The sequence below is a fragment of the Agelaius phoeniceus genome, chromosome 8, assembly GCF_051311805.1.
Source record: "Agelaius phoeniceus isolate bAgePho1 chromosome 8, bAgePho1.hap1, whole genome shotgun sequence".
Taxonomy (NCBI): Eukaryota; Metazoa; Chordata; class Aves; order Passeriformes; family Icteridae; genus Agelaius; species Agelaius phoeniceus.
The window spans coordinates 32,317,084-32,331,842 of NC_135272.1; the positions used below are offsets into that span (position 1 = coordinate 32,317,084).

The 14,759-nt window shown below is 43.5% G+C and overlaps 1 protein-coding gene across 1 annotated transcript in view; it reads right to left on the reverse strand.

Annotated features, from left to right (window-relative positions):
• Nucleotides 1-14,759, reverse strand: part of CC2D1B (coiled-coil and C2 domain containing 1B) — a 28,470-nt gene that overhangs the window by 1,624 nt on the left and 12,087 nt on the right. Inside the window, exons 10-24 of the mRNA XM_054638069.2 lie at nt 13,986-14,096; nt 13,359-13,489; nt 13,009-13,081; nt 10,789-10,901; nt 9,834-10,002; nt 8,450-8,622; nt 8,221-8,346; nt 7,654-7,712; nt 7,302-7,418; nt 6,761-6,834; nt 6,062-6,120; nt 4,280-4,331; nt 3,587-3,686; nt 742-832; nt 298-428 (exon numbers count right to left, since the gene is read on the reverse strand). Coding sequence (XP_054494044.2) covers nt 309-428; nt 742-832; nt 3,587-3,686; nt 4,280-4,331; nt 6,062-6,120; nt 6,761-6,834; nt 7,302-7,418; nt 7,654-7,712; nt 8,221-8,346; nt 8,450-8,622; nt 9,834-10,002; nt 10,789-10,901; nt 13,009-13,081; nt 13,359-13,489; nt 13,986-14,096 — 1,568 coding nt within the window. The 3' untranslated portion in view covers nt 298-308. The remainder of the gene's footprint in view (nt 1-297; nt 429-741; nt 833-3,586; nt 3,687-4,279; nt 4,332-6,061; nt 6,121-6,760; nt 6,835-7,301; nt 7,419-7,653; nt 7,713-8,220; nt 8,347-8,449; nt 8,623-9,833; nt 10,003-10,788; nt 10,902-13,008; nt 13,082-13,358; nt 13,490-13,985; nt 14,097-14,759) is intronic.

The window sequence follows — 14,759 nt, forward strand, 5'->3', positions numbered from 1 at the left end:
GGAAGATAGATTACCTATCACTTTTCTAAATAATATTCTTAGTAAAGGTGACAGCAGGAGCTGTCCCTGTATTTCAAATTATTGTGAAACAGCATCTTTGAGATACAAACTAATCAGAGATTCTGTAACCTCATTTATGAAATGATGTCAACTCCCCACCACAAATATAAAGAGGAATGCTACTGAAGCCAGAGCAGTACAATTAGGTCAATGCCAACAAAAGACATTGTTCAAGCAGAGTTTATCTGAAGGGCTGTCAAGTCCTGCCCAGACCACCTCTGGACACAGAGCTCATACCTCAGACAGAACTAACGTTCAAGGACCAGCCAATTTTCTGTAACTGTTTGAAGATCTTGACCACTGAGGGGCTCCCTGAGTCTCACTTTTACCTCCAGTTTCCCTCCAGTGGGCTTTCTGCCATCAAAAATCTGAAATAATCACAAAAAGAGGAGCAGTTAGGACAAACAGGGATTATAATATGAAGCTGTACAACTGTGACTGTATTTGCCTGTGCCCAAGCGTGACAGAGATCCCTGCAGGTGACTGCAGTGCTGGGAGTGTCACAGCCAAGCATTCCTTGGACTGGAGCTCAGCAGAGCAGTCCCCCAAAACCCAGGCAGGTTATCAAATTCACCTAATACAAAACTTGACTGCACTCACACATTTATATGATCCAGATACTCATTTCCCCTTTGGGCTGAAATTCTGAGCAGAAGAACACACCTGATTCCAAAATCCTACCTCAATGATCTCTCTAACTTCACATTCTGATTCCAGCTTGTCCAGCTTCAAGTGTGCTGTCCCCACGTGTTTGTCACTTCTGAAAAAGGATCTGTGCCAAAGAAGTGAAGGGGTAAAGACTGTCAGAACATAAAAAGAAAACAAGCCCAGAGGTCATCACTATTTGCTCCATCCCCACATCCAGAGAGGGCTGGTCAGGACGTGCTCCTGGAACCCTGCACATCACAGGGCCAGAGGCAAACCCTTAAAAACCAGACTACAAGGAACAAGATAAGAAAGTACTCATTTGTTAATTATTCTTTTGCAACCAAGGTAAAGACGAGGACAGCAGTGAAGAAAAACAACCAACTACATCAGCACTTGGAGTGGCAGCAGCTCCTGTCCCTGCCCGGGGTGACAGGGAAGGAGGTCCCAGTGGCCAGGACAGGGCCATCCTCTGCCTGGGGCTGTTTCACACAACAGGCTGAAGGGCTTCCCAAGGAAGTTCCATCTCCCAGCAAAACAATCATTTCACAGGCACCTGTTGCTTTTGGCAAACTACTTTTAGGAAAAAGTCTCATGAATCATTCTGTTTCATCTTGATAAATCAAAACAATTTCAGTAAATAAGAACATTTCAGCTATTGTTTGGATTCACCTACACACTGGCAGTTTTAATGGTCAAAAACTGTAATTCTAGGATTTCCAATCTGCTGGAATAAAGCACAGAAGCATTTTTACCCTGTGAGGAAAACAAGCAACTTCTTGCTGGAGTCACTTGTGTTGAACAGTTTAATCAGCAATAAATCAGCAATTTACCTGCACAGAGCCAGGTGTTACAGCCCTTACCCAGATAAACTCCTCCCAAAGGCAACAGCCAGGACTAAACCACCCAAATTCCACAGAACTGTTCAGCTCAAACATAGCATTTCTTTGCCTGCATCCAAGCATCTCCCTGAACCAGTCTCCAAAAGGTTTGATAAACAACTAAACTCTACAGAGTCTGGAGTTAAAAAAGGTAACTTGGCCACACCTGCTGTGTTTTCTTGGAAATTTTCCAAGATTTCAGAAGCTTCCCTTTTTTACCCACTCTATTTCAGAAAAAACAAGCAACCAGACCAACAAACATAAAAAACCCATTCTCCACAAGCCCAAAACTTCCACCCTCCTTCCTATTATCGTTAAGAGATACTAAGATACAATCAAGCAAGACTTGAGATATTCAATGGAAACTCAAAGATTGTTCATGGACCCTCATGATCACATCACTGGTGGCAACTAAGACTGAGACTCTCAATCAGTGAGGCCACAGCAGACTCACAGAACAATTTAGGAAAGTTCAGAGTTTCTTAGCTCACATGTTGGAATACTTCACAAGGACCTTCAAATGAGGGGTTATGTAACTGTACTGCAGCATGTGGGCCACTTTGCTCATAAACTTCAGAGAATCAGCAATTCTTGCTGAATTTTATAAAGCGTTTTTCCATTTTATAACTCAAGAAACAATAAAGACTGGTTCATCCCTGCTCAGTTCCAGGGGGCTGCTGTGAAGACTGAGAACTTGCTCCAGGCTATGGCTTCAGAAACAGCTCTGGGGAAATCCCCTTTCATCTTCAGAAGCTTTTGGGAGAGGCTCAAGAAAAGACTTTTCCTTTGGAAAAATACATTGCTGAGTTTTTACTTGAAAGTGTTGTTAACCTGAGGTTTAATATATATGACCTGAAACAAGTCTCCTTTGCTCACTGAGCAAAAATAATTCTTGGGAGATGGTCAAAGAGCTATCAGAGAACCCAAAGCTACAACATCCACCAAAGCATTTCTGAAAGTATTATTCATTTGTAGTCTTGGAAAAGACAGGGAGCAGACAGTCTTTAGGAAAGAGCCTGGATCACTTCATCCTGTCCTTTCTCCCAAGGAGATGGCTGGGAAAAGGTGATAGAAACCCCATTTAAAATAAATGTAAACACTTCACAGCTCTGTGCAAATGGGGGGAATCTTGAACACAGAGCAGTGGAGCAGTCAGGATTGACAGGAAAAAAAAAAGAAAATCAACTTTTGCTTCAACAGAGATGCCAATGAATGATCTGGAGTAAAACAGTGGGACTTCAGGTCACAAACTGAAACATCTGCAACTTGAAAACCATCTCAGAAAACCTATGGACAATTTCTGCATGGCCCAGTAATACCAACAAGGAATAGGACAAAGAGCCACCAAACAAAAACCAGATTATCTGGCATCCCATCACAGTCTTGGATCACAACCAACCCAGGGATGAGGGAATACAGGCCACTCCTGTTCTGAATAACTGGACTGGGGATGATCCTGGTTATGAGCCTGGACTGAGGATGATCTCCCTGAACATTGAACACTGATCTTGTGATGCTGCTCTCTGAGATGAGGGCAGTCTGTCTCTCTCAAGGCAGCTGCCAGCAGTGCTCAGGAGGTATTGCAAGATGCAATGAATGAAAGTACAAAACATAACTCTAGTTCTGCCACCACCTGTCACCTGCTTTCCTGCTCTTCGTATTTTGCTGCCACTTCACTTCATTATTCTACAGTTATTCCACAGAACATTTAAATTTTCTAGTCCTGATGACTGAAACCAAACTGGGTAAGAATCAAAACGATTTGAGGTAAATCACTGCTTTCTCAGGAGTTGGTGGGACTGGGAAAGATCTGAAACAACTTCACTGAATTTGTGCCTTTCCTCACCCCACAGGAGAAGAAGCTACAGAGCTCAGGCACATTTTGAGAGCTCTCAGACATGAACACCAGCCAACTTTTCAGTGCTGGCTTAGAGATTGTGCTTCAAACTTCAGCTCCAACACTCTTTCCAGCTGTTAGCAGAGAAGCAAACCAGACTCACCCTTTGTGGAACACTTCAAATTTGATTCCTTTGGAGCGAATTGCGCGTCGGAAGCCGCGGTGGTTGCGGTTAATGTTCAGCTTGAACAGCTGGTTGTACTCTGCAGTGAAATAAGGACAGGGAGCAGGGCTGGGAGTCAAAGGGGCTGCAGGGCTCCATCCCATGCACCTGCTCAGAGCTGTTTTATCTCAGTTTGGCCCACAGCAATCCCCCTCAGGAGGGTGTTTCAGTCAGGCCCAGGGCGTGTCCCTGTGCCACAGTTCAGGTCACCCTCGCCTTACAGGGACAGAACCCAAACTGCAGGGAAACCAAAGCACTGTGAGCTGACAGCAGGGTACTGGGGAGCTAAAACTAGAGTTTAGGACTTCCAACATGTAAACAGTGTTTGTGGCTACGAAAAAAGTACTAAAGAAAAAGAGTGAGGCTGGAATGACTGGGAAGGGGTGTTTTGGATAATATAATTAATACTGGTTTAATTCATGACATAATAGCTACCACCAATATTTTGGGATGAGGGGGAAGAAACTGCCAACACAGCTGGACTTCACCCTCCAACAAACCCTTTCATAAGAAAGAAGAAAACTGGTGGTGGGAGGGTCTCTGGCCTGGTTCACAGTCTGACACCAGCCTCTACTGTCCAGGGATTCCCAAGGTGCAACATTTGCCCTGCTGTTCCAGAAAAAAAGTACTCACCTGGACAATTGTTATTGTTAATTACAGGTGTTTTACTCTTTTGAGGTTGTTCCTATGAAAAAAAAAGAGACAGACATCACATAAAACTGTCAGGTGTTGTTTGAAAACCGACTAGTGACCATTTTTATTGCCAGCTCTATTTTATGCCTATACCAGAAACATAAGGTTTTAGGGGTTATCTAAATAAGAAGAGTCATGGTATATTCAAGACTAAAATACTTGGACTGCAGTGTGGTAACAAGGATAATACTGCAGAAAGAAAAAGGCAAAACATTACATTAAATATGAGAGCCATAGATAAGCTACATAGTCACAGTCAATTCAATCCAATCATCATGAAGTTACTGACTGGGGCTGTAAAACTCCATGACAAACTGTGCACCTTCCAGCACACAGTAATTCTGTTCCTCCTGCATTAGCTGCAATAATAAGCTACACAAGGAATTCATCACAAATCATTCAGGGAATTGTCCTACTATTATTTTTCCTGACAATCAATCTGCCACCAAAATGAATTAACTTTTAACCTAAAGCAGAGTACAAACTAAATCTCTGGGGAATGAACAAGGACAATGTGGCCTAATTATTGCAGCTACTTTGCAAAACTGATTTCAGCTGTAAAGGAGAAAGGTGGTATATTTATTTGACTGTTGGCTAAGGAGTAAAGACCTGGTTCTGCTTTAAACAAAGGAAAATAGATTAAAAGGAACTATGCTGATTCTTATTCATTCCCCAGAAAATTACTCATACAGACCAATTCTGGTTTCAGCCACCCTAATTGTGTTACTCCTTCATTAAGGCCTTGAGTCACTCAAACCTGAACACAAACCTGGTCTGACCATCACCAATTTCCCACAGGTAAATGAATTCATTTTAGTGGAATTACTGCAAAATTTATTGGGAGGTAGAAATGTAGGCTCTGCACTCTCCCAGGGCTAAGAATTAGCCCTGCAAGAGCAAGGTCTGGTTTTGCCTTACAGAGAGAGCAGCAAAGCCCCAGGATTTCTACTGACAGTAAGAGACCAGTCAGTCCCTCCTCAGAAGCCCTTCTAGCTCTCAGGGGTTTGAGTATTTTTCAGACCAGAGACTGCTTTTCAAGGTGAGAGGAACAGGATGACACTGGGGAATTCCAAGGAAAGAAGTAATACATATGTGTATACATATTTTTATATACATACACATACATACATGCACATACGCACAAGGTTTAATTAGTAAGGGTGAGAAACTTGCACGGCCCAATATAGATATATTGCCTAATTAAAACACCATTTATTTGATGGCAAAGATTAACCCTTTCAATCCATTTCTACAAGTCTAAGAGAGGATCAAATGCAGTATCTTTAAAAGCTGTTTTTTAAGGGAAGAGGACTTAGGGAGATCACATCTAAGGTGGTCCTTGACAACAAATTTGTGTGCCCTGGTGCTGGGTGTGTTTGCACCCCCAAAGAAATGAACTTTGACACATTTTGCCAACATTGGAAAGAGCCTGATTGTACCTTCAGGGGGGAGAGGTGGGCATGGCTTAGCACTGAGAGTGCTGCTGACACAGAACCTGCAGACACCACCCTGCCAAGGGGAAGGTGTGGGGACCATCGAGGTGCAAAGCTCAAACCTGCAGCCAACAGGCTCAGCAGCTCTGTTTCTCAGAAAAATAAATCTGCTCTAAAAGCAGATCCAGGCAGGATGTGTAGAAGTGCTCTCCCTTTCCTTGGAGCCCTCAGAAGCTCATGCAGTGCAGGGGGGACAGACTGAGGGGCAGAAGAGCCACGACACACTCACCGCACTCGGGTACTGAAATTCAAACTTCACAAACGCATCCAAATCTCTCGGTGACACACCTGGGTGAGACAACAAGCAGCCAATCCAAACAGCCAGTACAGACACTGTCATTGCAGCTGTCATGTCCAGCAGGATTCTCAGGAGCACCCAACTGTTTTACAGTAGGACTCATGACCTGCCTCTAGACAAGTGAGAACCCCATCCATCAAACCAAAATCCACGGAAAGTTGGCATCCAAGGGAAAACACCTGGGATTTTTAATGTTGTTAGTCCTAAGAGTCAGGCACAGATGGTTTACAAGCTCCCAGGAACAAGGGGCTAAAAGCAGTAACACTGGCTGGAGCAAACCCTGTCTATTGAAGGGTCAAAGTGTTGCAACTCATAGGCAGGCACTTGTAACAAAATAGGAGGCAAAAATGAAACCTTAACTATGACCCAGTTATGAAAATTTAAAGGAAAATTCAAAGTTCTTCTCACTGTCCAGATGGAACCCAGATTCTCTTTCTCCACCTCTCTGCTTTTTTAAAAATACTGTTTAAAGTTTTTTGGGGGAGAGCACGAGCCCAAAACATGGTAACTTTGTTTTACTGAGAGAAATGCTGGCTCCTGAAGTGACCTTCAAGATAGAGAAATTTCATTCCCCATTACTTTCCTTACCTACTCAGAGGAAAAAGCCCACATGCCCTCTTGAGTACACACCTGGTGGGGCTGGTAGGTTCATCCCCCTGACAATAAGAAGGTGCATTTCTGTGCTGTTGAGATCAGAAAATATCCTGTGAAAAGACAAAAAAGCACATTCATCCCATCATCAGGTGATCCACTGCCAGACCAGAATGCCATGGCTATTTGTCAGAGCTTTTTCAACAGTGCACTCCTACAGAGATCATCTCCACAAAATACAGCAGAGCAAGGGAAGAGCACAAACAGAGCTAAAAATATCTCTGCAGCCAGGAACAAAGCCCAGGAGGCAACAGCATGGAGGGACAAACACAGAGGAAGGAGGAATGGCTGAAGAAACAGAATATAAGAGGGGAAGCTGGAGGCATTTTGAAAACAAAAGAATCAGCAAGAGAAGGTAGAGAGCAATTTTGTATTTAAGTTGTTGAGAGTATCCTTTCAGGAATGCTGAGCATAATCCTGGATGCTACCCAAGTTTGCTGAAGCCCAGAATTCCCTAAGCAAGGGCAAAAGCTCAGGAGTCATTCCAACCTGACTGAGAAATACTCTTGTTTTTCCACACCTTATCATTTTAAAGGTTCTTTCCTCAAAGTGATGGCTTGGAGGATCCATTCCTTGTGCTCGTGCAAGCTGTAGGATCTCCATATCCTTTTTACAACCTTGTGCCAGTTTCTCAAACCTGTAGAAAAGGCAAAAAAAAAAAAATCAGCAAAAAACCCCACATGTGCTCGAAATCAAACAGAACCCAGAGTAACTCTCAGCCAGAGCTGAGAGCAATGTGGAGAGGCAGGAATCACAGTCCCAACCCTTTCACACAAGGAAAAACTCAAACCCCAATATCTTTAGGGGGTGAGGCAGACTCAACCCTGAAACAGCAGCTTTGGGGATGACTGAAAGCAGGCACTGGCTCTTACCGAGTTGTTTCTGCTACGTTTCCCAGATGCATGAACTGCTTGGAGTACTGCAAACACCTCTGTCAACACAAACAAAACCAAACACATTCACTCATGACCCTCACACACATTCATGACTGGCACAGTGCTGAGCTTGATGACAACCTAATTCAAGAAAAACCAGGCATTTTCCTGAGTCACTCAAGAACACTCACCACCCCATTCCTCAAGTCCAAAGCACAGCATCTGTTTGAGCTGTTCTCCCTTTTACTTTTGAATCACCTGATCTGTAGATATGATGTTCACCTTCAGCCTAGTTTTAATATTCAGGTACTTTTTCAAAATGGAGTGCTCATATTGAAGAGTGATAATTTGCTAGTCCCAAGCCTTCAAGCACACCCTCTGGCTTTAACTATCCATAGAATCCAACTCTGAAAATCGTCCATTTTAGGACATGCACTTTCAAAAGTATTTTAGAAGAAAAACAAAAAAAAGACCCCACTGGAACAATGATGGGATTATAGTATTAATAAACCCCAGAGAAATATACAGAAGGAACTCCATTTCTAAAAAATATAAAACAGTCACCTCATGTTGGTCCTTCAGCAATTTTACAAGCTGTGCATAAACTTCATCTGCTTTCTGAGACAGCCTGACATCTTCATGGTGTACAAAGATAAAATCACCCTCATCATCTGTAGGAGGTGATGGCAGCTGCAACACAAGAACACCACATTTCAGAGCCCTTATAGGGAAAAGTAAGCACTTAGATGTCCAAGAATAGGAAATAAAGCAGAATATTACCAGACCTACTAACCTTGGAAATATCAACAGTTTTGCCAGATTTTGCCTGCTCAATCTTTAGATCAAGGCCCTTTGCTGTTCTGAGATAAGTCTTTGCCTGTTCGAGGTTGTTCTCCCTCTTTGCTTTGATGGCTGCCTTCAGGTATTGCTTCTTCCTGTTCTCCAGAAATTCCAGCTGCTCCCTAACTGAAAAACAGTTGTACAGAAACACTCACTCATCTGACACTGCCAATGCCCCTGCCACAGGCTTACCCTGTTCAGTTTACAGCCAGGAAAAGATCAGTGAAAGGACACATGTCAAATCAGGAGATTTCCTTACTGCACTCAACTGTTTCCTGGGCACTTTCAAGCATTAAAAAAAGAAACAAGCTTCCTTCTGGAACAGCATCCTTCATCAAAAAAACCTCACAGCACTTAACAAGTGTCACAAGAGTGATTACAGCCCCTAATTTGCAGGCTTGAGACAGATTCCAGCACAGCTGACTGGTCCAAGGGAGAAGCTGAATCCAAATTTTCAGCTTTCCATGTTAACTTCTAAAAAACCAGCAAATATTATGAGCATCCTCTGGAGTAATTTCCTTCCTCTCCCCTGATTTGCCAGAAAAGAACCCTGATGAACCAATGTGCAGGCCCACTGAGATGTATCACCTCTGCTTCTCTGTAATCCCTTGTTCTCTTCGTTTCTTCTTAATGCTTGAGTCTCTTCTTTCCTTGCCAAAACATTAAGGACAACCACAGCACTAAGACTGCTTTACACTGTACCAGGTTAGTGCATCAGTCAGCCAGGCAGTTCTGTTTCACCCTGAGGGAACTGCCCAGGGCAGAAGGGAAGGAGGATGGGGTTACAGTGGAGAGCCTGAGCACTGGCAGCGTGTGCCCAAACCCCACTGGAGTGGTGCCTGTCCCTCACTATCTGCACAATTCATCTTGTACACACAACTGCTCAGTGACCTTAGCAAGGCAAGAGCAGAGATTGATGAAGCCCTGCCTGCACTGCCAGCCTGAGATCCCTGGGTGAAGCACCAGGCAGGGAACTCTGTGTGATGCAGGGAGCTCCATTAGATCAATGAATAATTCACCCTGGCAACCTGTCCCCTTTAATGAGGGTATATGGAGAGTTCAGCTGTGAGCAGAGTTAAACATTATGAATCGATACACTTGGTACATCAAAATTAATTAAAAAACCTAATCAGCCTTATAATTATACATGCTGTCTCTGTGAAATAAAGCTGCATGGCTGGTCTGGGTCTGCCCTCCAGCACACACAGATTGAGGCTCCTGTCAGAGGAAATCTATGACACACATTCACAAGCTCACACCTAAATTATAAAGTCTTCACCAAACTAGAGCAAACCACTTGGATGTGGAGCACTGGGGATGGGGATCCCTTCACTTACCAGCTGGAGGGAGATGATCCATTGATTCTGCCTTGTCCAGGGAGGAGGGTGATGCAGCTCGTTTCAGGTGCTCAGGAGAGCTCTCCTGAGCTGCAGCAGATGAAACTGGCGTTGGCTTAACAACCTGAGTGGGCTTCTTGGCAACTGGGGCCTGGGGAAGAGGCTCATTCTAGCAAAACAAAAACAAATGCATATTAAATGCAAAAAATCTATTCCAAGGTTGAGGACAGCATCTCAAGCATCAACAACCATGGTTATCACTGTATTAGTCTTTGGGTATCCCTTTTTGAGGGAAGCATTGCATTCCAGACACTAAATTTTAACTTCTGGAGGTTTATGAGCCATGCCAGGCCAGCAGGTAGCTGATCTATGGAAGCCATAGATGGAATAAAAGGAATGTTTAACAAGGCTGTGATTTTTAAAAAAGTAGAGGCATGCAGAAAAAATATCATCCAGGAATTCTCTCCATTAAAAGCTACTCCAGTTGAAAGCACAATCAATCAGCAAGGAAATGCAGAGAGAAATAGAAATCAAAGCAAAGTCTAAATGCTGGTGCAGCCTGACAAAAAGCAGTAAGAGCTGAACATCCTGGGAAAGAACAAACATAGGAAGCTACTGGGATGCAGGATAAAAGTATGGATTTAACTTCAGAACAATGTAAAGGAGTGGTGAGGATCTCAAGTGTTTGCTTTGAAAATAAAATCTAAATACAAGACAGCTATGAAAGAGCCAAACCCTGCACTCACAGACTCTGTGGTACTGACTGTAATAATAACATCTCATCTGTCTCTCCTACTCTATAAAGGAAACAAATGACTACTGAGATCCTGTACTCCTCAGACTTTTGGGAATGTATTCCAGCTCATTTCCTTACCTGGAAATCCAATGGCCTCATCTCTGCATGCCACAAGAGATGGCAATTGAACCTTTACACATCCTACCAGGCAACACTAACCTCCTCCTCTTCATCATTCTCCTCCATGTTTGCCAGCTTGCTGGCAGTCTCCAGGACAGCAGCGATTGTGCTGCCACCATCTGTTGCTGCAAGCCCAGGAAGAGGGGGAAATCCTGTGCAGGAAAGGAACACAGAAGAGAGAGTTGCATAAGCCCCATGGTGTGTCTTCCATAGCACTTGGTTACTGTGAAGCTGTTTCTATCCAAATACCTATTATCTAGTGTATTTTAGTGTTCAGTCTAACTAGACTGAGGCCAAGGCCAAAAAGCCTTGCTAGATCAAGTCTGAGTGGTGGCTTTAGATCAGATCTCTCACAGACACCCAGCTTGAGGGGATGATAGTAAAATGATGCAGTAACTGAGCAATTTTCCAAGCTGAGCAACTGGCAGCCAGCCAAGTAACCTCACAACCTCTAGATTTCAGTAGTAGGGATGCCCCCAGAACCAGCAGAGAATTTAGTCCCATTTTTTCCCCTCTCAGTGCTGCCTCACTTTAGCAGGCACACAGTCCAGCAGAAAATCAGGGCTACCCCCAGAGTAATAAACAATCCACTGTTGACAGCTTGTGTGGTTGTTACACACTCAGCCTCTGCTGAAAAGGTACTGCAATGCAGAGGTGGCAAACCAAGGCAGAACCAGAGGAGTTAAATAAGAAGTGTATGAAGAATAATGTCCTTCATTGTTTTGTTATTCTTTCAAGTATGGGAGGAAGGCTTGATGCTGGAAGATAAACTCTCACTGCCACATGACCAGTTAATGTCAGCTTCAGAGAACAGAGATCCAGAGCCACTACTATAAAATGTCTGTTAATACTTCTCTCATTTAATATATAGCAAGTATTCTTGCCAGTCTCATGAGAAGTGCTAAGTGACTAAACTGCTTCTAAACCTGGAGATGGCTGCTACAGCACAAGTTTGAGGTACTCAGGCAGGCAGAACAGAATCCTGTGCTGCTGCCTCGTGTGACATTTGATCCATTGCCCAGCAGCATTTCTGTTTCCAGGGAGTCCAAGGCTGGTACTCATCACCAGGCAGATGCCATGAAGGGCACTGCCATCCCAGGATAATTCACTGGTGGTTTCAGTGACTGCCTGATAATTGTCTTCAGTGTAAATCACATGGCCCCTAAATGATGGCTGAAAAACACAGCTGATGTGCAAGGACACTGAGCAGTTCTCCACATTTCCAAGGGTATAAATATGGAGTGCCTCCCTCTTACAGAAACTGGTATTTAACAAGAAAGAGACCACATTCTGCAAAAAGGGATGCTAAACTGCCTTTCAGGGACAGCTTCAAAACAGGAAACCTTCAAAACCACACATGACCTGACAGAGCTGGCAGTGCCTACTCTACTACCACTGCAGTGCTGCCATTGCCACATTTGATAGAGACAAAAGTACCACAAGGTCCATCTCTATCCTCCAACTTAAAATCCAGGCACTGCTTTGTAGAGCTGAGTGTATCCTTCAGAAGAACACATCAGGCCCAAGATAAAAGGAAAGATGTTTCTAGGGGAGAAATGGTATCATGCAAATGAGAGGCAGAGCATTCACAGATGACCTTGCCCAAACTTTTCCAGACACAGCACTGGGTGTTCTGAAGAAGATAAACAGGACACAGTGTCTCAAGAAACAGGCTCAGCTGCTGCCTCTGCCACTGCCTCAGTGTGACCATGGGCATGGTTTGCTTCATCTCTGCAGATGCTTTTAACAGCCAGGAGAGCTGCAATACTGATTTGATGTTACAAGGTGTTACAAGGGGATATGCATTAGATATCAAGTTCTGAGGCTCCTGATGGGAATCAGCAGAATGGGGGACATCAGGAAAGTTTTTTCACTTCTAAAAACCTCTTTCCAGCAAAACTAAGGAGCCAATATAACCCAAATGTAGTCTTTCCTCTAGGAGGGCTGACACAGAGGATAGACAAGTGACATTTTTAGCACCTGCCTATGGTGAAGTTGTTGAACTTTTCAAATAGTGCCAGTTTTAAGTTCCCATACTGTCAATCAGGCTGTCAATATGCATGAATATTCAATAGTGTCAGTGTTTGGGAGCATATTAATAAAAAAATCTCACAATACCATCAAACAGCAAGGCCAGCTACTCACTGAGAAAAAGGAGGAGCTGTTCCACAGGATGAGCAGGCAATACCTGCACAGCCCCTCCGGAGCCTAGCAGGTGTACAAAAGTTGGGGATTAGGACATTTTACAGTCACACTTACCAGGAGGAACAGGTAGCTCAGAAAAATTCACTTTTCTCCCTGCCTTGTGGGCTCTTATGGCATCTTGGTATTGCTGCAATCAAAGGCACTCAGTAAGACATAAAATAGAGCTGACTGTGAATTAGCAATCATCTGTATTGAACCAGCATAAACACTGCACAAGACTCAGGATTTTACTACAAGATGTGCATTGTCTCTATTTCTTCCTCCAAATGCTTTCCAGCTTCCCCACTGGATCTCTTTTCAAACAGACAGACAATGCACAAATTATTTCAGCCTTGAAAAAGTCTTCAGCAAGAGAACTGATTCAAAAGGCTTTGGTGGATGCAAAGAGCCACACTGCACTGTACCTTGGCTATCCTGTCGTGCATCCTGCCCTTGCGATCGTCCCCGCTGGCCTTGGCCTGAGCTGCTGCTGCCCTGTACCTCTCCAGCCGCTGCTGCAGCGCTTCCAGCACCGTCCTGGGCTGCTGCAGGGACTCTGCAAAACACAAAATGCCACATCACCAAAACACACAGGCTGCCTGTCTCCTCTCCTTCTTCAGAGAACATCACTGGGAAGTTTCAATATGCTGTTAGAAAGTTCATTACCTTTTACTTCCATCACTGTTACAGAACAAAAGTAGACTGGATCAGCAGCAAACAATACTCAGGAGCATCAGCCAGGCTTACTCACTCCTGCTGCAGCTCAGTGGGAGAGGTCAGACTTTAAAGCACTTCCCAGCTGTGCTATTTTCATGACTTACTACATGTGTAGTGCATGGCTAGCAGGAGACCTGTGACGATTTGAGTGATTAAGCAAATGCCTAATAAAGCAAATGCCTAATAGAGACCTGAAGTTTCATCACGTTGAGATATTTATGGTGCTGGGAGGTCAATTAAGGCGTCATTGATGATTTTTAGGATTTGCTGGTTTTCACAAAGATTGAGGGCCATTGGTTGTTTCTGTATGTGGACATGAAATGCAAAAGTCCTACCTGAAGCTTCTTGGGTCTGAGGTTCAGGTGTTGCAAGATCCTGGGAACTTCCCACCCGAGGTGGTACTTTTTGCTTGGATGCATCTTGTACATGTCCTAAGCTTTCAAGATCTGCAAAGCAGGGAAAGCAGGAAGTTTCACAACATGTTCCCTACACAGCAATTACTGCTGCATGTCACTCAGAAAACCTTCAATTTGATCATATTATCTTCCTGAAAGCTTTCTGGCTTCCAAACAGTATCTCCACGGCTAGCTAAGTCTAAGGTTCCCATTATCTACAGAACATGCTCTATAAGAGAAAATCTCAAATGCTGATTTAATTTTGGTTAGGGCTGCTTGAGGGGGGGAAAAAAAAAGTAAAAGTAGTTCAAGTATTCTAAGAATTCTCTCCCCAAAATATAACTTGGTATCTTGGCAGATGGAAAGAGTGAACAAGTCTGCTAATTGACTAAAATATTCTAGTAACAAAAGATGTGCTGGGAAAGGGAGAAAACTCATATCATCTATTCAGAAACTCCTGTTTCTGGTATTGTGTAAAAGAAAACTACAAGATTATTTGCTGCAAAAATCTTGCACTTTTTTAAGGCAAGGTTATGCCTTGGGTGCAGTTCCTCTGCAATGCCATTTAGTGATCAGTAACTTGAGTCATGACTCTCATGATTTCTGAAATAATCTGTCATTTAGTGTCTTAGAATAAAATAATCTACAAAAGTAAATTGTTTAAAACACTGGGCTACAAAGACCAAGCATTAACTATTGGTGGGGATACTGCAC